General features: G+C 45.9%; 1 protein-coding gene across 7 annotated transcripts in view; it reads right to left on the bottom strand.

Annotated features, from left to right (window-relative positions):
- Nucleotides 1-22,925, bottom strand: part of LOC112687019 (zinc finger homeobox protein 3) — a 94,399-nt gene that overhangs the window by 48,575 nt on the left and 22,899 nt on the right. For 3 of the 7 annotated variants that reach the window (XM_025559528.1, XM_025559535.1, XM_025559534.1), the window contains exons 1-4: nucleotides 19,241-19,820; nucleotides 9,294-12,607; nucleotides 4,994-7,851; nucleotides 650-3,878 (exon numbers count right to left, since the gene is read on the bottom strand). In XM_025559528.1, the coding sequence (XP_025415313.1) occupies nucleotides 650-3,878; nucleotides 4,994-7,851; nucleotides 9,294-12,540 (9,334 nt within the window). In that variant the 5' untranslated portion in view covers nucleotides 12,541-12,607; nucleotides 19,241-19,820. Of the gene's footprint in view, nucleotides 1-649; nucleotides 3,879-4,993; nucleotides 7,852-9,293; nucleotides 12,608-19,240; nucleotides 19,821-22,925 lie in introns of those variants that run through there. The other 4 variants (XM_025559529.1, XM_025559531.1, XM_025559532.1 and 1 more) reach the window with 2 other exon arrangements.

Genomic DNA, 22,925 nt, shown 5'->3' with positions numbered 1-22,925 from the left:
TCTCTACACACACATATATACTGTTGCCGGGGCGCGGACGACATTGTTTCCAGAATTAACGTACCCCAGCAACGATTCCAACGTGAAGCATTGTGTACGCAGCTACAGAGATGATACGTTCGATACGCGCGGAACCCTTTTCATTAAAAATATCAATCGGATCATGAAAGAATTTCTGTGCATGCTCACTATACCTCTCGTCCATACACTTATGTGTTTTATACAGTTTTATTTCTCTTGCACATTATTCCGTATTATATTATACTTCGTTGCGCGCGCGCGCGCGTGTGTGCGTGTATGTATGTGACTTGCACACACACAATTTGCACGCCGATAGATATTAATTTGTTTTTGTTCACGCATCACACCCCAAGCTGTCCATCACGAAACGTTTCCCAGACGGCTGTTACTCGAATAATGATAATAATAATAGTAATAATAATAGACGTATGTACCTATTATGCAGTACTGCGACATACACGTTCGAAGTATTGCAGTCCCATCCCGAATAACAATATTGCAGTCGACCAAACGACATTCGTTAGGGACAAAAAAAAACCAAGTATTTTCGCACGCTTAAAGTGTAATATTATAATAACCTCTTATCGGTAAACTACGAACTAATAAACACTAGTATAAGACTACTGACCTGGCGACGTCATCATGGCCGTGCCCGGGTGCATAAACCCTTGCTGGAAACTGACGCCCAGGTTGTACAAGTGCGGCAACAGGGCTAGCTCCTCCGCGGTCATCTGCGACTGGTCCTTGCCGTCCAGCTTGGCTATGGTGGCCATCGCCACGGCCTGCGCCACCGGCGACTGTCCGATGAGCCCGGCCAACTGGAGCATCTGCAGCTGATTGACTTGTTGGTTGGGCAAATTGTTGTTGTGCGGGTCGCCCGGCGTGGGCGGCACCGTGAAGTCGCTGTCGCTGCAGTTGCCCGACATGTCGGACACTGACATGCGGCTCTCCACGTGCTGCTTGACCAGGGCTATGTGTCGGCTGGTGAATATGTGATCTTGGACGGAGTACTTGTGCGTGTACTTGAACCGACAGTACTTGCACTCGTCCGGCGGTCCTGTCAGCTCTTGGTTCTGCTTCGTCTGCGCCTTGTACTTCTTCTCCTTGGCCCTGGCGTTCTGGAACCACACCTGGACTACGCGCTTCGCCAACCCGATCTCCCGGCCCAGCATTTCGCACTCGCCCATCGTCGGCGTCTTGTAGTCGTCGAACAGCGCTTTCATCACCTTCACCTGTACGTTACTCATCTGCGTGCGGTACCGCTTGTTGTTCTGGCTATTGCTGCTGCCGCCCGGTGCGCTAGCCCTCTGCTGGCCGCTTTGCGTACTCGACGCCGGTGACGCCGGACTCTCGTCGTCCATGATGTCCGTGCACTCGGACATGCTGTCCTCGTCGTCGTCCTGCTCATTGTCCATGCGCAGGTCCACCGGTTTGCTTAGGTCCAACGGGCTTTCACCCTCCGGTTTGGTCTTCTCGGCGCCACCGCCCTCGGCTAGGCCGCCGCCACCGTTTTGCAAACTCGACTGTTGCATCTCTTCCATATATCTCTTCAGTGATTCCTGGTACATTTTACCCAGGTTTTCCACGTCCTCCACGTTTTGGTAATACAGGTTGGGCGCGTACGTCTGGTTTTTCTGGCCGATCTCGCTCATCTGCGACGACGCGAACGAGTCCATGCTGACGTCCTCGTCCGGGATGTTGTCCACGTTGATGTATCCCCTGGAACACTGTTCCGGGTGTTTGGTCTGCAAGTGCGATTCGAGCGCCGATTTTATTTTGAAAATGGCCGAACAGAACGGACACCTCTTGTTGATTGCTTGCGAGTGCGCTCTGAACTGCCCTTTGCGTTCTCTGGCCCGGGTGTTCTGGAACCAAACCTGTACGACGCGCTTTTTCAAGCCCACTTCTTGCGCGATGCTCTCCAACATTTTCCTAGACGGATTGCTTTCGATCTGGTACTTTTGGTACAAGTAATCCAACTGTTCCGGTAAAATAGTAGTCCTCAAGCGCTTGTCCTTTGTGAACTCCGTTTCCTTGTCGCTCTGATCGTCGAACTCGTCAAACGACCTCTTGTTGTTCTGTTGCATCATCGACAATATCAGTGACGTAGGATTGGGGTTCATTTCGGACGTACCGCTTATTTGTTGTAATTGAGACTGTTGTTGTTGAAGCTGTTGCTGTTGCTGCTGCTGTTGTTGTTGTTGTTGCTGCTGCTGTTGTTGCTGTTGATGTAGTTGTGCTTGCTGTTGCAAAATGCCAAAAGCACTTTCCGGGTGGTATGTGGGAAATAAATTAGGGTTCATCAAATGCACCTGTTGGTGTTCTTTCCATTGGTCGAGTTTTGTAAACACCGAGTTGCAGTGATCGCAGTTGTACACGTTTTCTTTGTCGTGCGACGAAGATGTTTGTAATGGCGACGTTGGATACGTCGAAGTCGGAGTGGGTGTCGGAGTCATCGGATTGGAGTTGGCACTTTGTCCTTGATGGTTTTCTACCGTGCTCGAGTTGGAATCTTCCGAACTGAGCGCAGCCGCTATATGGGCGGCAGCCGCCTGGGCTTGTGCCGATCTCTTGGCGTCCTCCTCTTTGAAGCAATGTGTCTTTTGATGTCTTATGAGTTCGTAATATCTCTGGAACACTAACAGGCATTTATTACACTGATAGTTCAGACCGGGTGTCCTTTGAAATCTATTAGATCCCTCTTCAACAATACCTGGTGCTGGTTCTACGGCTGGTTGGTTTTCGTAAACTTTTCTAGCCTTTTGTCTAGCGTTTTGGAACCACACGACTATCACTCTTGGGCTGAGATTAAGTAATTTCGATAGGTACTCGAGATCGTCGTCTTTCGGATAAGCGTTGTTTTCGAAGAATTCTTGTAATACTTTAATCTGACAGTCGGTAAATCGAGTTCGGTTGGCTCGTTTGCCCGACGAAGTGGAACCACCGGAACCACCGCTGCTCTGGTTCATCATGATTGAGTGCGGAAACCCGTCGGACGAATTCGGCGATCTACCCGGGCTAATGCTCCGCGGGCCAGATTGGGTGGTGACAGACATTTGTGGAGGCGACGTAAAACTGGCCGCGGACAATTTCGGCGGTAGCATGTTACTCGTGGAAATCGCATTCGTCATGTTCAATTCTTGGTGCTGGGATGTGAGAATAGATGAAAGGGTCAAGTTTTCGGCCGCGTTCAAGTCTAACGGAGATACTCTGTCGTGATGCAGATAGAGGTTTTGTTTTTCTTCTACTGAGTCTCTGCGTTTGGAAGGAGACTCAGGGTTACCCCATGGAAATTTCGACTCGGACTGACTTGTCTCGGCGTCTTTGAGTTCGGGTTTAACTTGTGCCTCCATCTTGATAGGAGACTCCAATGGTTGTGCGGTGAACGGTCTAGAAAAGTTTTGAGCAAATGTTTGTTGTGGAAACGTGGGGGTTTGGCTCTGAGCTCGGACAACAGTGGTGGTGGTGTTGTTCGGCGTACTAGTCTGGAGCGGTTTCTTTTTTGTAAACGTCGGCGTTTTTGGTGCTTCCTTAACAATGATTTCGGTACTTTCGACAATCGGTTGTGCGAGCGGCATTACTTTTGCCTCGCCAGTTTTCTCGTATTCTTCCAAGTTCAATGTAGTCGACGGCGGGTTATTGAAATTGTACGGAGAATCTTTGTTTCTCTGTCTTTCTTTGAACAAAGTATTTCTAAACCAGTGTTTGATGACTTTGGGCGGAAGACCACTTTGGCTGGCCATTTCTTGTATCTGATCTTCAGACGGAGAATTGTTGATGTCAAAGTGAGCACGTAGGATTTTCAATTGATCATCAGTGATGCGTGTCCTCGCTCGTTTTTGTTGCGAATTCTGTTGCTGTAAAAAATTAAACCATGACAATAAAACACTAATAATGAAATAACTAAGCATTGCTCAAAGATAAACTACTGTATGCGAAATTAATTACGCAACATGTTTCAAGCATGAAATTTAAAAACAATAATATTGTACATAATAATAAGCGTTATGGATTAAAAAAACCTATAAGAATAAATGTATTGTGAAAAAATAACAGTTTCACATTGTTTCCTTATTATTTAATATGTTTCAAATAACTATAGGTAAAATAATTACCATAACATTTTATTTTAGTCTTTTTTTTATTTTATTTTTGTGATTCACCGTGCAATTCAATATATTAGAATAATCTGTAATATTTTATTAACATGTAATAAACATGAGCAGATATTAACTAGTTTTTAAGAATAAGTTTTTAAAATTATAAGGTTACAATTAATTTTAACAACGATAAGAACCAACCAAAAACAATTTATTTTAATTGTATTGGTCAGAAAAATAAATACTATACATTAAATACATTAATAACATTAATACATTAAATTTAAAATTTAAATATTATAAAATTTACCACCATAAAGTATTTAATTGTTTCCATTATATTTTACTCATCGATTTATAGATTTAAATTTATAACAAACTATACTGATTGATTATGTTGTACTTATGCTATAGTGCTTTAGAATAAATGTACCAGCTAAATAAATTTTAAGTGGAAATTTAAGTTTAAGTTTAAATTTTTATTTTTACTTTTACTTTTTATTTTTATTTTTAATAAATATATGAATACTGTTAAGCTTAATCGTTTCGATAGCGAATACAAATAATAAATACACTCAGGCAACAATTATGTTTAAAAAACATAAAACTGTTCAAACGTATAAACTAGATTCATTAACCAAACATATTTTATGCGTTTCAATAAGTTATCATATGTATATTATTTATACACAAATAATTTAAATAAAACTGTTATTTCCAATATTAAGATTTTTTAATAAGATGGAGAGACTGTGCTTACTTATACGCACGTACATTGTTATTTTAACAAACGATTTTCAAATCGAATTATTTCTCACTCGGTCAAAAAAAAAAAAAAAAAAAGGAAAAATAAAACAGCAAACGGTACTCACTACTTGCTGTTGCTGTTGGAGTAATTGTTGTTGTTTAGCTAAGATTCCATTTGGGTCCAGGCCGGAAGGCTGCTGTTGAAAAATCGCGTTTTGCTGGGAGCCCATAATGGACTCGAAATTCGGCGGTGGCATCATCATCGGCACCAACGGGGGTTGAAGGTTCATAGCGGCCAGCGCTTGCATGTTGAGGCCCAAAGGTAAGCCCATTCCCAGACCGGCCATGCTGGCCACCATCATGGGATTGAACTGCTGCAACTGTTGAGTGAGTTGCGACGCGGCCATCGCGTTGAACGCGGCTTGCATTTCGTTCAGGTGTTGAGCAACCGACAGCGGGATATTTGGCGGCACTCCGGACATGTTCGCGTTGGACGGTTCACCGGTCGACGACGTGGCCGTGTTCGACATGTAATCCGAGTTCTCTCCTTGCGTCTCCATGTCCTGGTCGTTCTCGGTCTTCACGGACACGTCCTCGGCAGGCGAGTTGATCCTGGTCATCGGCGTCGTGGTCGTGGACACCGACGTCGACGACGCGACAGTCGTCGTCGCCGGATCGTTGCCCTTCTTCTCGATCTCACATTTGATCTGCTTGGCGTACTTCTCGAGGAAATCGAACGGCACCAGGTCTTTGTGCACCTCCTCGCAGTGGGCTTTCAACACCCAAACGCTGGAGAACTCTTTGTTGCAGTGGACGCACGTGGACTTGGCCACCTCGGGCAGGTCACTGGTCTCCTCCTCGTTGATTTCGGTGATCTCCTCTTTTACGGCGTTGGCCTGTTCCATTTCCATTTGAGCGGTCAGTTCTTGCAACAATTTCTCGTTCTCTTTACGCTTCTGGTGGTTTTCGTTGAACTGCATCACCAGGTCGAACCCGTAACTCTCCAACAGCTTGTACATGTGCGAGTGCTTCTTGCCCTGCAGCGACAACGGCACCTTCAGCAGCTGTTCTTCGGTCAACGTCAATTGTTGCGACGGAGACTTCGGTCCTTGAGCAGCACCGGTCAGATTGTTCGCAGCGAACGCCAGCGCCGGGTTGATCGGCAACATATTCATCGGCGTGCCGAACATGCAGTACAGCTGCTGATGCGTATTGAGCTGTTCTTGGTTCGAGAACAACGCGTTGCACCGTTGACAGCTCAACTGATTGCCCTTCAAGTGTTGTTGCGGTTGTTGTAGCAACTGTTGTTGTTGTTGCTGTGGTGGTTGTTGTTGTTGTTGTTGTTGTTGTTGTTGTTGTTGCGGCGGCTCGTCCTTTCCACTGCCGGCCGACGCTTGGCTCTCGGCGTCCTGTCGGTTCTGGGACGGCGGACGGCTGCCCTGCTCGGGTTGTTCGATTATCGGTTTGGTCAGATCCACTTGTCCGGCTAACGCGAGGTCATGGAGTTTCGAAGCTCTGGTCTGGTGCAACACGGACCGCATGTGAATGTCCAGCGTGGACCCTTGGGTGTACGCGACTTTACAAATGTTGCACTTGTACGGTTTTTTGTCATCGTCCTCTGACGTTGAGCCCGAAGTCTTGGACGCCGCGTTGACGGCCACGAACGACGAGTTGTTGGAGACGATCGGCGTGTTGTTGTTGTTCAGCTGCTGTTGTTGTTCCTGCATGGAACGCTTCAACTTGTGCAGATGGAGCACCGAGTTGTAGTGCACCAGCAATATGTTTTTCTGCGTGAACGACTCTTTGCACACTTCGCATTTGAACGGCCGGTTGGGGTCCAGGTACTTCTCCATCGGGTACGTTTGTTTCTCGCCTTTGCGGTGCAACAGCGTCTTGTTGTGGTGAGTAAGGTACTTCTGGTTGGTGAACGCCACTTTGCAGCGGTGACACTTGTATTTTCTCTCGGAATCGTTGTAACCGTCCTCAGCGAGCGTCTGCCCGTTCATGTAGTCCTCGATCAACTGCTGCTGTTTGAACGCGATCGAATCGTCACTGTTGTCGCACTCGGGCTCTTCGTCTTTTTCCTCTTCGTCGTCCACGGACTCGTCGATTTCCATTTTTTCGTCGGTCGACTGCTCGAATTGGAGCATTGAATTCTGTTTTAGCGCCTCCAGGTCAGCCTGCGCCAGATCCGGATGGGCGGTCTGCAAGTGCTTTTGGAACGTCGCGACCGTGCGGAAACTACGTCTGCACAAAACGCATTTGGTCAAGTCTCTAATGGCGTGGTACTGCGAGTGCGCTTGCAGTTTCTCCAACGTTTTGAACGCCAAACTGCACTGGTTGCATCTGTATTTGTAAACGTGTTTTTCGGACACGAGAATATTTTGTTGTCCGGCATGAACTTCGCGGAAGTGAATGTGCAAGTTCTGAACCGTGGTGAAGTAAAGATTGCAGCCCTTCTTCCAGCACAAGTATCCCGGTCCGTTGGGCGTCTGTTTGATTTCCACGTGACCGGTGTCGTTCTGATGTTGGCACAAGTCGTCAATATTCTTGCACACTTTTTGACAAGTCGGGCATCTGTATTCGTCGATATCTTGCTCTTGGATTTCGTCGGGTTTCTCGTTCGATTTGTCCAAATCCGGTGACGGTGGACTGGTCAACGTGTGAGGCGGACTCTGTTGCGACGACTTCGAGGAGTTCAACCAATGCGATTGATTAACTAAGCTCAACAGCCGTTGTAGGCCTTCAGAGTTGACTGAGTGAATGTTCATCAGATGTTTTTCGAAAATGTTTATGTCTACGAAAACGTCTTGGCAAAGCGGACAGTAAAGTTTGTTTTTATTTTGGTCGGTCGATTGTTCTTGACCTTCGATCATTTTCGGTGAGTTACGATTGGAATCTAGTTCGAATTGTTCGGAACTTTCGGCTTTCATCGCGTCCATAGAAATATTTTGACTCTCGTTGTCTCCTTTATTTTCGCGATCTAAATAAAAATTTAAAAAAAAAAACATTTATATAAAATCTATATCCTACTGTATAAAGTATTAACTGTATTAATGCGACGGCGTTGTGGGAACCGAAGTCAACGGAGTATGAAAGCAACAATGGGCGTACACACTTTGAATGAGTGAACAACAAGAATAAGATTTTTGTTACCGTCCAACCCGTCACTTTTAATACAATTAAAGATAATTTAAAATGTAATCAAGTGTTCGGGAAAAATAACATTAAAGAATAAAAAAAAATAAATAAAAAAAAGACAACGGTTTATGTCGTGTCATTGTGAGGTGGAACTTTAATGTTAACTAATTAATGCAATTATTATCAAAACTTCATTTCGTGTTTTTTTATTTTTTATTTTTTTATTCCTTCGATAGAAATTAACCTACAAAAGAAGTGAAGACATTTTCTAATCATCAAGTGGTTCTCGACCAATGGGATCAATTCTTTATTCCGTAAATGGCAAACAATGATACGCGTCTTCACGTTCAAGGGGCTTTGTGCTGTCCGATAATTAAACGTACAATACGGTAATGATTTACATTCACTTAAGTTTTGTTGTCAATGGAGATTTAATATGAGATATTGTTTACTACAGATGAAACTAGCACGACTAAATTCGAAACTATTTACACAGAAAATGTCTACATAGGCGGAGACTACGCGTAATTTATTATTTATTTATCTACCAAATCGATATTAGTGCAGTGAGAAGACTCGTTTTTAAAAAATGAATTTACATTCAAACATTATTTCGTTTGTATTCGTACTCGTGCCGCTATTACTTTATTCCGTTAAATTATCAAACTATAAAATTAATTACGACAATTATACAATACCTACGCATATTTCGGTTAGTAAACGCAGGTCAACATGCTGTGTATAGAAATAAACTAAATAATAGTTAATAAAAATAATTTATTTTGTTAAAATTAATAGTTTTGTAATAACAAAATAATTACACTTTAATTGAGATAAGTCGTTTCTATGCTTAATTATTTTTTAAATATTATACGGTTTCATTATTTTTAAATTGTTATTATAACTTTTATGCTAATATACCGTATAATAGCTATTATTGTACTTTGCCTTCTAGGTACGAAAAATGATTAGACAATTATTTATAAGACCGTATTAATTGATATGTATAATTATCTATAACGTAATCGGCAAAAAAAAAAATAAATAAATCATTAACTTATTGTGTTAAGGGAAAATAAGAATTAATTATAGAACGTTTTTACGGTAATTATAAAAAAAAAAAAACAATTTTATAATCTTACGTATTCGCCAATAAGCAGTTAAACGTTCCAACCCCCCCCCCCCCCGGGACGGTCCGTCCGCGATGGATTTACGGACTGTCAAGATGATTTCGCACCACGAAAAAAAGTCAGATCAACGCGCGACGATTCCTTCGACACTTACCTTGTTCTTGGTCGCTGTCCACGGACTGCTGCGGAGCGCTGGTCACTTGGAACACCATGTTGATGTCGGTCTGTATGTCCTTGCCGTCGGACCGCCTCTGCATCTGGTGCAATTGTTCCATCTGCATGTGCTTCACGGTCCGGACGTGCTGCAGCAATGGCAACTTATCGCCGGCGGAGAACTCGCATAGCAGACAGTGGTAAACGGAACCGTCGCCGTCGCTGTTGTCCCGCAGGTACCGGAACAACAGGGACGCGGCCTCGTGTCGCTGACCGGCGCAGTGGAGCTGCAGCTTGTGAGTGCTGTTAGTGTAGTAGTCGCACGCGTTGCACCGGACTTGCACGCCGCCCGGCGACGACATGTACTTAAGCTTCCACTCGTTTTGTGGCCCACCCTCCTTCACGTGGTTCACGTGCTGCAGCCGCTGCAGATGCTTGTCCGTCTTGCAGTGCAGCTGAAAGTTGGCCTTCAGGTTCGTCTTGTACGTGCACAGGTTGCAGATGTAGTTGCCGGCCACCACGGTGAGTATCTCTTGCTCGCGCACCTTGGTCCGGTCAGCGGACAGGTGATGCGACAGCGCCTCCAGCGAGTCCGATACGAACGTGCTGCATGTGCTGCACTGGAACATCGAGTTCGGGTTTTTGTCCACCGGCTCAGGCGGTGGTTCCATGGTCTCCGGGTTCAGCCCGATGTCGGTGTCCACGTGCGGCGATACGTCACCCGCGAAGTGCGGCGGCATCTGTCCACCGGTCATCATCTGAATGAGCAGTGCCTGGTTGTACGCCATGTCGGCGAGCGCGGCCTCCGTGTGCGGCGGCGGCTTGTCACCGGGCAACGTCAGCCCCGGGTGGAAGTGCATAAGAGACTCGAAGTTCATCTGCTGCTGATGGTGCGTCTGCAGCGCGTTCAACGTCTGCATGTGCTTGACGCTCTGCTGCAGCACCATGATGTTGTGCGTGTGCTTTTCGCTGGTCATGTGTATGCGCAAGTTGCGGGCCACGTTCGTCTCATAGTTGCACACCTCGCACCGGAATGTGGGTTTGGGCTTCTGGTTGATCATCGGACCGCCCATGGCCGGATGCTGGCCGCTCGTCGACCCCGGGCTCATGACCGACTGCTGCTGCTGCTGCTGTTGTTGCTGCTTCGAGTGCTGCGACGGCGACGACGCCTGGTGCCTCTGCATCTCGGTGCCGGCCACGCCGCCGCCGTTCTGCAGCTCCTGCATGTTGTTCAAATGCTTGTCCGACTGCATGTGAATGCTAAGATTGCCCTTGGTGGTGGTTGAGTAGTTGCACACCTCGCATCGGTACGGTTTGTAGCCGCACGTGTACGTCTCGCCGCGGGCCAACCGGGGGTGCGGCTGCCCGGCGATGCAGTACACGCACGACGTCTCAGACTCCGGGTGTTTCTCCTTCATGTGTATCTCCAACGTTTCCTGGTACTTGTAGTGCCAGTTGCATTTCGGGCACTTTAGTGTTTTGCACGAGTTTCTGGAGTGCATACCGACCAGCGAGCCGCCTACGCCGCCCAGCCTGGACGAGTTCAGTATGAGCTCGCACCGGGCGCAGTCCACGCCGCTGGGCCGGCCGTTCATGTGATCCGGGCACACGCCGATCGTGGTGCCGGTCATGAAGTTGGGCGGCGGCTGTGGGTACGACAGCGGCGCGCCACCAGACATGAGCTGCGGGCTGAGCGTGGTGCCCGGCGACGGGCTCGCGCCCGGAGACGCGCTGTTGCTCCGGGCCGACGTGCCGGACGACACGGCCAACGCGGATATGGGACTCTTCCTGGTCAGGTCCATGATGCAATCGTACACATTGGACCTGCCGGCGGCGGCGGCGGAAGGAGCACCGGTCGCCGCAGCTTTGTTGTTACCGCAATTGTTGTTGTTTTTACTTAAGCTAAACGAGTTATTAACATTACTTCTAGGACTACCGGATTGAGGTAGGGAGACGGACGTCTCAGGAACTGTGTTGACGCTTGGAGAACAGGTGGGCGGCGTGGCGTTGCGCCTGTGCACCACCAGACTTTCCGGGCAGCTCTTCTGGTGGTCGCCACCGCCGTCGGAGGACGAGGAACAGGAACGATTACCGTCATTTATATAGGCATTAGGAACTTTGTGAGCGCTCGACGACGACGGGGACGACGCGACCCGAGCGTGATGATGAGCTTTATTGTTGGACGACAGGGCCAGGGGCTCGAGGAACGACACCAGCGGTTCCTTCTCCTTTCCCACGCACTGTATAATGGCCGACGCGTTCTTGTGCCCGAGTATGTTGTACTCGTCCTCCTGCAGCGTCACGCCGTGTTCACCGGTGGCGTGTGCCACGAACGATTTCGCGTACCCGAACGACAGTTTACATATGAAACACATCAATATCGGTTTGACCGGTACCGTGGAACAGTCTTTGGACTGCTGCTGGTGGTGGTGCTGCTGCTGCTGCTGTTGCTGAGACGACCGGTTATCGTTCATGCCACCGCCTGTCTTGTTGTCGCGGACCGAGTACACCCTGTAACTGTGCATCACAGGCACTTCAGGAACTATCTTCTTGTCTTGGAACACCCTGTTGAGGGCCGCGGCGGCGGGCGCGGCGTCGGTGTGCTGCTGCTGGTCGTACAGATGGTGGTCGCCACCGCCGCCACCGCGGGACACGTAGAACGCGTTGGCTATCTGCGGGAACACCTCGGCCTGCGACAGGTTCACGCCTCGGCCGTCGACGATACTCCCGGAACCTAACAGCTCCGAGGGCAGGTCCACGCCGCCGCCGCCGTCCTCCTCGCTCAGCTCGCTGTTGTCCTCGATTATGTACGCGGACCCGTCCGGGTTGTACACGATCTTGCCGTCGAACTTCTCCACATCGCTACTGTTCGCCCACGATTCGGACTCGGTGGTATCCGGCTTGCTGGCCACCGAGTCGAACTTGCTGCCGGACGGCGGCGACGTCAACCGGCGTTCCTCCTCGTCCCGTCCCGCAATCACGCCCGTCACCGGCGAGCTGGACTGCTCCTCCTCCGGGCTCATGACGGCCGCGGTGCTGCTGCTGCTAGAGCTGCTCTTGGTGTTGATGCTACCGGTGGTGGTGGTGCTGGTGGCGTTGGTGGCCACCGCAACAGCCGCCTCGGCGTTATGCGCTGCGCTAGTCGTCTCCGGCGGTGCGGTGGTGTCCGCTGTCCATCCGGCGGCACGGTCCACTAGTAGGCCTCCGCCTGTTGGCGACGACGATTGTACTGGTATCGGTGACGGCATCTCTGGTTATCAATCATCACCAATGTATTCGCACCACTGCCTTGACATGCCCCGCTCACACCGCAATCTGCAAATTAATACAAGGATGAGCACACTGTATACGTTGCGCGCGTATGTTTTCGTTAAAAGTTATTTTATTCGCAAATCGGTTACGTGCGACCCGTAAGTTATTAACACTACTAACTCGTCGTACGAGTCATGCGATACTACTATTGGTAATAATATTTTATGCCGTTCAAATTTTAATTCGGCCGTTTCGACCACGCCTCGAGATGTGTACCACACGTTTCGCACCACATTGTACACCAAAAACCGGTAGCAAGAAAACAGGTACTTCATTACTATTTTATTTATATTATTTTTATTTTTTATCTTTTAATTTAATTTTTTTTTTTTTTGATCCTCTCATCCATTATTATTATTCTATTCTTTTATTATACTTAACCGCGTGTATTACGTTTAACACACAATTCTGATCAAGTAAAACGGGTTGAGAGGGGAGGGGGGGAACTCGAAACGTGTCCGTCTTAATTCGCGTATGTCCGTCGTCCTCCATGAAGAAAAAGGTGATGTACAGCTGTTGTCGTGGTATGTGACACTAACGCTTCCATTGTTCAGGAACCGCCACAGCTAATCAAGCCCGTCCGAATATATATATTTTTATATACATCTTAGCGAATTGTTAATATTTCTTGGCTATTTATTTCATTTTTTTTCTTTTCCATACCAGTTCCACCGTGTTCAACATACACACATACAACCGGTCTGCGAAATGTATTATTCATTCCGTTCACGAATTCAGATAAAAACAATGCTCTTTTGTGTTTTGCAACAACATTAACATAATGCCAGAACGAGGAATATAATATGTACACACCGCACACACACACACGCGCAATGTCTTATTTTTTCCCCTCCCGTTTTACAGAATAACCGTTTAATTGGTTTTCTATTATTTCTTTTATTTTCCTATCCGTAATTATGTAAAAAAACCGTCGAGAAACAACTATATGCCGCGGAAAAAGGCGCGCGGCACCGAATGTGGGCCAGAGGAAACGACGATTGCGCGAAACGCAGGAAACGGCCGATTTCCTCTGTCGAGAAGGATTTCGCGCGCGAACACATCCAGGTCGACATTTCCGACGTTTTGATGATGCTCGCGCGCGTTTACTACTACGCGGTCAATGTTACAATTTCGTAACGACGTCTACATCACGTACCTCTAGTGGTGCGAGAGCAAAGTCGGAACAGACAGAGAGATGGGTGGTTTCTAGGGGGTTGACGGTTGGCGCCGAACAACCGTCTACCAGGGACAAATTAGAGGATAATTATAACTGGCGGCGGCGGCGGCATCGGCAGTCTGTCGGGCCCTCGGCACGAAATAATTATACATCAGAAAAACAATACGTAAATAGGCGTACCGGCGCGGCGATTACGGACGCCGAGGAGTCCGAAAAAAAACAGGAGACCGGCTCCGGGGTTCGCGTAAACGATGAAAACGCACATCGTACGAGAATCGCGTTTTTTAATTAATCGACGGAACACAACACGTGGCGCCACCGCCGCGGGCTACCGGAAACTCGAGTACGGTGGAAAATACGAGCGACGCGGATAATTTACGGATACAAAAGATCGTGTATTCGCGAGTCCTTCCTCTAATTTCCCATTGGCGCGGCCATTCGCGGGAGGAGGAAAAGGTCCCGGCGTAACGAGAGCCTGCGCATTCATTTGCACGGATGACGGCGACCGCGCGGCGTTTCCAGTGGAAACCGAAGTCGATTTTCCCGTAGTATCTCCCGAGCGAACCCCGTCCGCGCGCCCGCCAGAAGAATACGTGCACAAATACAATTATTATATACCGTGTTTACATTAAAGAACGAGAGATACTGTACACAAGTTTATTGTTTTCCCGCCGAACGTGTGGACCAAAACCACTGTAATCAATATAGGTACGGGCGAATCGAATAGAAAAATTATACTAAATACGTTATTATTATAACGCATTATAATAATTAATTATACAACAACGAACCGGCGCGTTAAAATCATATCGGAAACCTTACATCATTAATAATTATAACAACACACGTTTATAATTACTTTGTTTATTTCGATTTTAATTAATGTGTTTTTCGTAACCTTAATAAATGACGTAGAACGTTTTTTCGAATAACGCATTACCGCTGTTTTTTTTTCGACAGAATACGCAATTAACGCGAAGATGCGATACACACATCAGATTGAATTTTCACAATCCACATAAAGACATTTACATTAATACCCACTGCGTGCACATATAATTATATTACACGTTAACAATAATAATCTAGTGCAAGGATCATCGTTTTAATCAGTAGATGTATTAATGTGATGAATTTCAAGAGCAGATGTGTACAATTATCATTCGTTTTACGCGGTTTTCACGATCAGTTCGAATTTAATTAGTAATAATGTATAACACGAAATAACGGATTTCTGTGTAACCCATTTAATCCATTCATGTTATTATCTGTGTATAGTATGCGCAACTATTGGGTGCGATATAATTAATAACAGCGGCGAGACTTTATCTAAATGTGTAAACGATTATTTTTTTTTAATTGTTTGTAATTTTTTTCCTGTATACGTTGTATGCATATATTATAACCTATACGTGTGTACACCTCGACACCGTACGGATCATGTTGAAACTTTTTAACGCTTAATAAATGGTCGATATTTTACTTATTTTTTTTTTTTACCCGTTCGAAACTTTCACCGACTGCGCACGGAGTCTGGGGACGCATCTATATACTCCCGCGCACAGCTCAACACAATAATAGGATACACGTCAATACGATATTAATAATAATAATATTCTTAATACACATTATATAATAATGAAAAACACACCTGTTCGAATGATAAATCACGCTATCCGCGTCCGCGCGCGTTAATTATGTATGCACGCCGCAGCCTCCGGGTGCCCGGGCACAACAACGCGTACTGAACGTTATTTTTATTTCGATTTTTTACTCCGCATTAATTAGTAAACATCCCCCGGAGGTGTGTTTCTCCCGAGGAAAAAATACGAACGAGATTTCGGCGGCGGCGGCGGTGGTGGCGACGAGAAAACACATAAATTTATCGTATCCCGGTACGTCGAAGGATTACCTCGTTGGTTGTGGGGATACGCGCGTCCGAAGAACGCGATAGAACGCGCGGTTTTCGCGTTTTCTCCCGTCGGCGACGCGACGGATAATTGCCGTTTTCCTATTCATCATCCGACCAGAACGCGTTACATAATACAACATGCGTACTGTAATAAAAACACCGCGGCGTACCACCCGCCCTCGCACCGGTCCGACGACACCGGCCATCTTGAATTCCGAATGAGGTCCGTCAAACGCGCGCACACCCATAAATACATAAACGCGTCGCGGTGAGCACGACACACGCTCGTCATTGTTTTTTGTACGACAGATGATAACGATAACTAGGAGACATAATAAAAAAAACGACCTGGTGTTGTTGTATCTACGCGACCGTCGAAATCGAATTCACGGTAGAAAATGACGTGACATTTTGTTGATCCGTATCGCGGGGTACGAATTCATACGGATTTGAATAATTTTATGTTCATTGTAACACGTTGATTAGGTTTAACGAGATTATCGCGAGTAAAACATATCGTGATCGAATAACTCTCAAATCGAACGGAAATGGAAATCTGTACGGTTCAACATATATCACTGTGCACCGTGCGATTAGCGCGCGATAAATCGTTTAAACGTGAAACGCGAACGCTTCGAAATGCACATCAAGTACGGTGGTAAAAGCAATGAACAAAATGTACCGTGTCGAAGACAAGATTTGATATAATATCGTATGATGATGTCAAACCAACGATTGTATAAGTTGACAAGGAAAGCGACACGAGAAATTATTTATAAAAATGAAACTGATGCGGTCTTAACAAAAAAAAAAAAAAATCAAAAAAAAAAACGCTACCGGAATAACGTTATTTGGTATCCTAATCGAAGATAACGCAGGATGCGTACACAGAAACCAGATAATAAAATACAAGGAGATTTCAACACGATAATATTGTCTTTGACCCGGCGACCAAAAGGAAACGAGGTCCGGCGGTGGTCACCGAAAAAAAAAACCAGTAATTCTCGTTTCGGGAAGAGGAGACGACCGTCCGCCGGCAACGACGATAGCAGATATATTATAAGTTTTTAATTCGTCCCCACGCGTGTATATTAATTACACTCGGTTCTCTTGCACGGATTCGTTAATTATTCACGATTAGGAACGCTGCAGACTCGAGGGGAAAAAATCTCAAACGAACGGATAACGTTTACACGCATTCGTCCGTTGTATTTTTACAACAATAACCAAAAAAATATACACAAAACCAGTGCTTGGTACGCATTGCGAGTGTGCGCGTACAACAAATGCGTGCCGAAAACGAAGGTGTTTCGGCCAGGGCCACCACGGAGCGCGGCCGTAAAACACGAGGAGGAGAACCGTGTAAGACCCTACGTTGCTGCGGGTAGAACTGAATAATTACACATGCTATATAGTTATAGTTATATTGTTATTGTTACTTACGGTAGTAAACTATAACTATATAGTATATTATAGTATACTATATTTTTAACTATATAGTTAAAAATATACGGTCTTAGGGGTGTTCGGGTGCATTATCGAATGATAAGATGTACAGTTGTTTTCGTATTGCACTATGAACAAAACCAACTAGCACATTCCTATTCAAAACATTGTAACCGTATGAAAAAACGAATGTCGTAAAAACCGATACACCGAAAACCGTCCAGCCGAGAACTAACTACTATTATCGTTAATTATCCTCCGGGCTTACTATACCGAAGTGACCGCGCGGTATATTATATGGGTACTGTTGCTTTATCGAAATCGATTTGCACCGAAAAAAAACCGGAATACGTGTGTTACAGCAGGTACGCCGCCGTCGACTGGTTCGATTGTCCAGAAACGATTTTTAGTATTGTGTCGGTTTTTAATTGCTTTTAATTAATTAAAAAAAAAAACATTCGTGAGTCCGATTAATCATATGGGTTTTTTATAACATATATATATATATATATGAATATTGTGCGCCGCCGCGTGCGTGTAGTATAATTACCGCGCGTTTTCGTTCCCCGAGAGCAAGTGATAAATAAAACGCGACAGGCGAATAATAAAATACGTACGCAATGTTCGACGTGAATAATTTTCAAAGACGTTTTGGAACCCATATTTTTCTTTCATTAATTAACATACGCGCGTTACGGAATACGTACACCTTTTATTATCATTATTATTATATTCGTTTTAATTTTTAATGTTTTTTTAACACAGTAATTATACTCATTAGTCGTTGCCGAGAAACGTTTGTGTGCACTTTTTCATATTAATAAAGTATATTAATAAAGATTAAAACGTGCGTTGCGCAATTATTTTTATTGCATGACGTGGTGTGGCGTTCGTGGCTTCGCGGAACCGTCGGCCAAAACATGCACATTAATCCCATTCGCGAAAGTGTCCGATTTATGTTTTCTACGGCGTAAGACCGAAAACCGTATTGCGCTGGCCGGGTAAAATTTTTTTGTAACGTCCACGTGCCCGAGGAATTAACATAAATTCACGACCGTATTCCCCCGGTGTTTACGGTGTGATCCACGTGCGCGGTCCCGGCGAACGCGCGTTTACAACCGCCACCGCGGCCGCGCACAATAACATCGAAACACACACCGACGACGACGACGTCTGCTGTAACGTGTAGGGAGAGACATATTCAAATTTTGTCTCATTTGAATTTCTCGTGAAACTGGTTCGGCACGAGCGTCCGTCTCTTCTCCCCGGAAAGATGTGATATTATGCAAAGTACCGGGGAATAAAATATTTTATGCGTCCGACGGGCAAGTTACATAAATAAACGGAGGGAGAAAACCATAATAATATACACGATGGATATAAAAATAATAATAGCACAGCAATAATAAACTTCGATACGAATAACATAATTAAAAAAAATAAAACACTTCCGGCGCACAAAAATGCCGATTTATCAACCGACCTTTACACCTCCGACCAGATATCGAGCGGTTAATTACTGTTGTACACGCGTGAGCGGTATTGTCACGAGCACGTGGTGGCAACGTAAGCCTTTGTTTTTGTTTCTCGTAACACGAATCATGACGACATGACATTATGGACTTTTTACGTTTAATCAGCCGACGGCAGAATAAAGCGCCTATAATTGTTTTTGTTCGACCGTCGGAGCACCGTCGTGCCGTGTCTCTTCGCGATATCATAATATATGTACGTCGACGGTGTTACGTAAAAACAATACACAAGGAATAATAGAAAATTTAAATTAAAAAAATAACGTGGTTTCCAATGAGCGCGGGAAGAATTATTGGCTGAAGTCGAGGAACAGAACAAATGCAATAATGAGAAACGTAACACGCACAATATCAATCGTAACACCGATGGAAAAGTAACAAAAAAAAAAGAAAAATCCGACGCTTCTTATATTGATTCCGTCACTAACGCGATTAAAAAACATTCGCGACACTTACGGTTGGTTTACGAGTACCGAAAACAAACGAAATTCGGTTAGCGGGTACGGAGAAAAAATGTAATAATAAAAATAATGGTCTCCTATACACATATTTATATATTTATATTATACCTCTAAACATGTCGTTCGGACATCCGAAATGGAAATTCTGCTATCCTTTGAGTGAGAGTTAAAAAAAAAACGGCGTACACTCGGGTCACTCCCGGTCGGTTTGGACACATTCAAACACACTTGTTGTATATCGAAAATCACTCGGAGCAAACGGTTGTGCCGGAGAGCGCGCGCGCTCGCGTTTACGAACGGACGGACGACGGCGAGACGCGAGTGCACGAGCGTCGAAAATTTACGACGATGGTGTGAATCCGAACACAAGCGTAGAACGAGAGCGATCGCACAACAATATCGAACGGGATTAAAAAAAAATAAAAAATAAAAATACCCGATAATATTAATACTAGTAATAATACTAATTAAAACGATTATTAATTAAACGTTAAACGATTGCGAGTACAAAAATATCGATTGAAACGACGACGACGTTACGCGAAAACCGAAAGACGAATAATAAAAATCATATAATAAATAAAATAATTAACAGTGTTTTGGTGTGTGGAGACGGAAAAAAAAAATCACTCGACACTGGCAGTACGTGAGGGCGCGCTCTGTGCCGGGAGACTGGTGCGCGGCGTGCCGATGCGCTCGGTGCGGTTCCCCTGCAATGGGCACGGGGAGGCGGAGTCCCGACCGGTCCCCACCCATTCGCGCGGCCGCCGGTGGTGGGGGTGTTTTGCATGCGGCACGTCAAACCGTCGTCGTCGCGCGGGGCGGCCGCGGTGGGGAACGCGAACCGCGGCGACGGCCTCCGAGGGGCAACGACGGCGGCGGCGGCGGCCGATCGGATCGCGACGGCGCGCAGGGCCGACGGGTCGCGCACGGGGGTTGTCGGAGTGCGGTGGTAGTGGCGGTGGTGGTGCGCGCGCGCGCGACCGAAAACCGAAAGTAATAATTATCAACGCGAAACCGAATGCGTGTTACGGGCACGTATTTTACGTGTAAAAAATACGGAAATGAAAACAAGAGGGTTAGGAACGACGAAAAGAATAACGTGACGGGACGCGCGCGAATGGCAGATATGGAAGAACAATTGCGTTTGCACTAATTGTTGGCGAGTGTGTTTTCGTATTACGGCGTTGGAACACGTCGCCGAAACGAACGCGAAAACTATAAAATATATCGTATCGGTCGACGGGAAAAATCGTCAGATCATGGTCGTGCGAAACGCCGCGTCGAAGGGTCGATCGCGACGAGATGGTTGTCGGCGGAACACGCGCGATACGGCGCGACCGATGGACGACGACGCGATAGTTGACGCCGCGGCCCAAAGATAGCACTGCTAGTTATACCGGCACGCGGGTCACCGGACTCCGCCGCGCGTCACAGTGACCGATACGTGTGTGCACGTCGCGCAACGGCTCCCGTTGTTGCGCAACGCAGTTATTATTCGATTCATTCGTATCATTCGGATGGACCGCGGCTAAAAACAACCGGGTTTCAACATTTTGCGGACGGACAAAATCAAGATTGGCTTTTGCGTTAGGTTCATCCGTTTGCCCGACCGACGGAAACGTAACAAGATGGTGTTTTAACATTTGGACCGTTTGATGTGATATCACGATTTACTTTTATTCGCAAACACTTATGGAAATCGAATACCAAAATATTGTCTCGGCGATGACGATAAACAAGGTTAGAGCGGAAATGACTGTAAATCGAAATCGGAAAACCTTGCACGGATCCCGCTCAAACACCTCTGCAACATTGAAGTGTGTAATGCAACAAAAGAGGCATTGTCGATTTTAAACGTCGCGCGCTTCGGGACTGAAAGATTTTGCCAAATGAAAATAATATCTTTTCACGTTTTTAAACTATATATATACGTTATAAACGTCGATGAATAGTGTGAGAGAGTGAGTGAGAGAGAGGAAACCCGAGGGGAAATAACACGACCGAAAACCGTCGATAAGTTAACGTCAACGTCGTATATATTATTAAAAAGGATTTTATTCGTCGGAGAATTATATAAGAAATTATATGCATTCGCTGCAGCGATATGGGTACCTCTACGTGTTATTATCGATCGCGTTGACCACACACGCAGGTAGAAACTGATTTTTGACATTTCTTTGGAAATCACATTGTCAACCTACACACGTCTGTTTCACATCGTCGCCTACAACAATGGTGGTTAGGTACCACGAACGCGGTTTTCAAACACAACACGCTATGGAATAATAACAAACGGAATCGATGATTTATCTATAAGCATTACACAGAGTAACGTTGTTATAAATCATCGGTACAGTCTGAATATCGTATAGACGTCGACCTACGAAAAACATTCAAACACCCGAAAACTATTGTTTGTAAACGTCATAAGGAATATGTAATATTTCCAACGTGACACCGTTTCGTAATCAGTCCGTGTCTCGTTCGTTAAATGAAACATCCGACCGATAACCATCACGCATCGCCCATATTACTCGAGTATAGGTATATATCATACGATTTTATTTACAAGCCAGACGAACGGCCGAAACAATTGCGTACATTTTTTTCGGTAAAAAAAATTATAGATTAAAATAATGCGTCTATACTATAGGAAATCGACTTAAGCACGGTTAGTTAAATGGCAATAAAAAAAATAAAAATAAATTAAAAATAATACAATTACGAAAATCACCAAACGTTTTTGGATGTTGACTAAAAAATGGTACACAAATCGTACACACGTTTGTTGACGATGACAAATAACGTTGATCAGCGGTCGGGTGTGCACGTGACACCAAATCATGAGCGTAAACATATTCGATTAATTTTCGGTTGCGACCGGATGCAATGAAGCTGTGTGTACCGTAAAGCGGTGGTCGTGTGCTACGGACTTTTACAAAGTGCGTACAAAACCGACAAAACACGCACCAACACACATACGACACCCTCGTCCGAGGGGGTGTAGTGTTTGTGCGTTGGGATTTGTGCGCGAGCGGTGTACGACGGCGGTGGCAGCGGCTATCGCGTTTTTCAATGGGATCTCTCTGACCAGTGGTCAGCAACGCGGATGAATGCAAGTCCGCGGGGACGCACGCCCCTGATGACGTCACCTGAGACTAGGTCAAGGGCTCCTCCGCTACCGAACAAACACGCGCACGTTCACGCGTTCACCCCGACACATACGCTGCACACCACAAGTGCGGTCTGCGCCGCGGTGTACGAAACACACCGATGTTGTCGCGAGTGCAGTCCCGGTGCAGTCGTCGTTAAAAAAATGCCCGTTTGTAAAACTATCGTTTTCCGAACATGCGTGTTTCTGCACGCGAACCGTTGCGCAGACACAAAACGAGACTCGTCATAATTCTCCGTTCGGTCGCTACAGATTAATTAAGCCACGACCGGCCCGTTATTAATATTGACCCGAGTCCGACGAGCATTTTTCATTTCCACCCCTCGGGTCCGCTACCGCACACGCGAACACAATCACACTGGAGCGCGCACACACACACGACGTGACGGGGCAGCAGCAGCAGTTTATACGGCGGTACTGGGGTTATTCTTTTTTTCCTTCCTTATTTTCTTTTCCCCACTACCCCCCCCTGTTCGATCTTCGCCGAACTTCCTTCCCCGTCGTCGTCTTATTTTCTTTCCGAGGTCTTCAACAATTAGATAAATTGGATGCTTACGTTTCGGGTCCGAGCATATCTCAGAGTCGCCATTTGGCTCCCCTCTCCGCGCGCTCTACCGC

Source organism: Sipha flava, unplaced genomic scaffold (genome assembly GCF_003268045.1).
Source record: "Sipha flava isolate LNK unplaced genomic scaffold, YSA_version1 32_pilon_pilon, whole genome shotgun sequence".
NCBI lineage: Eukaryota > Metazoa > Arthropoda > Insecta > Hemiptera > Aphididae > Sipha > Sipha flava.
The sequence above is the reverse complement of the archived record's forward strand: the minus strand, read 5'-3'. Positions and strand labels throughout refer to the sequence as shown.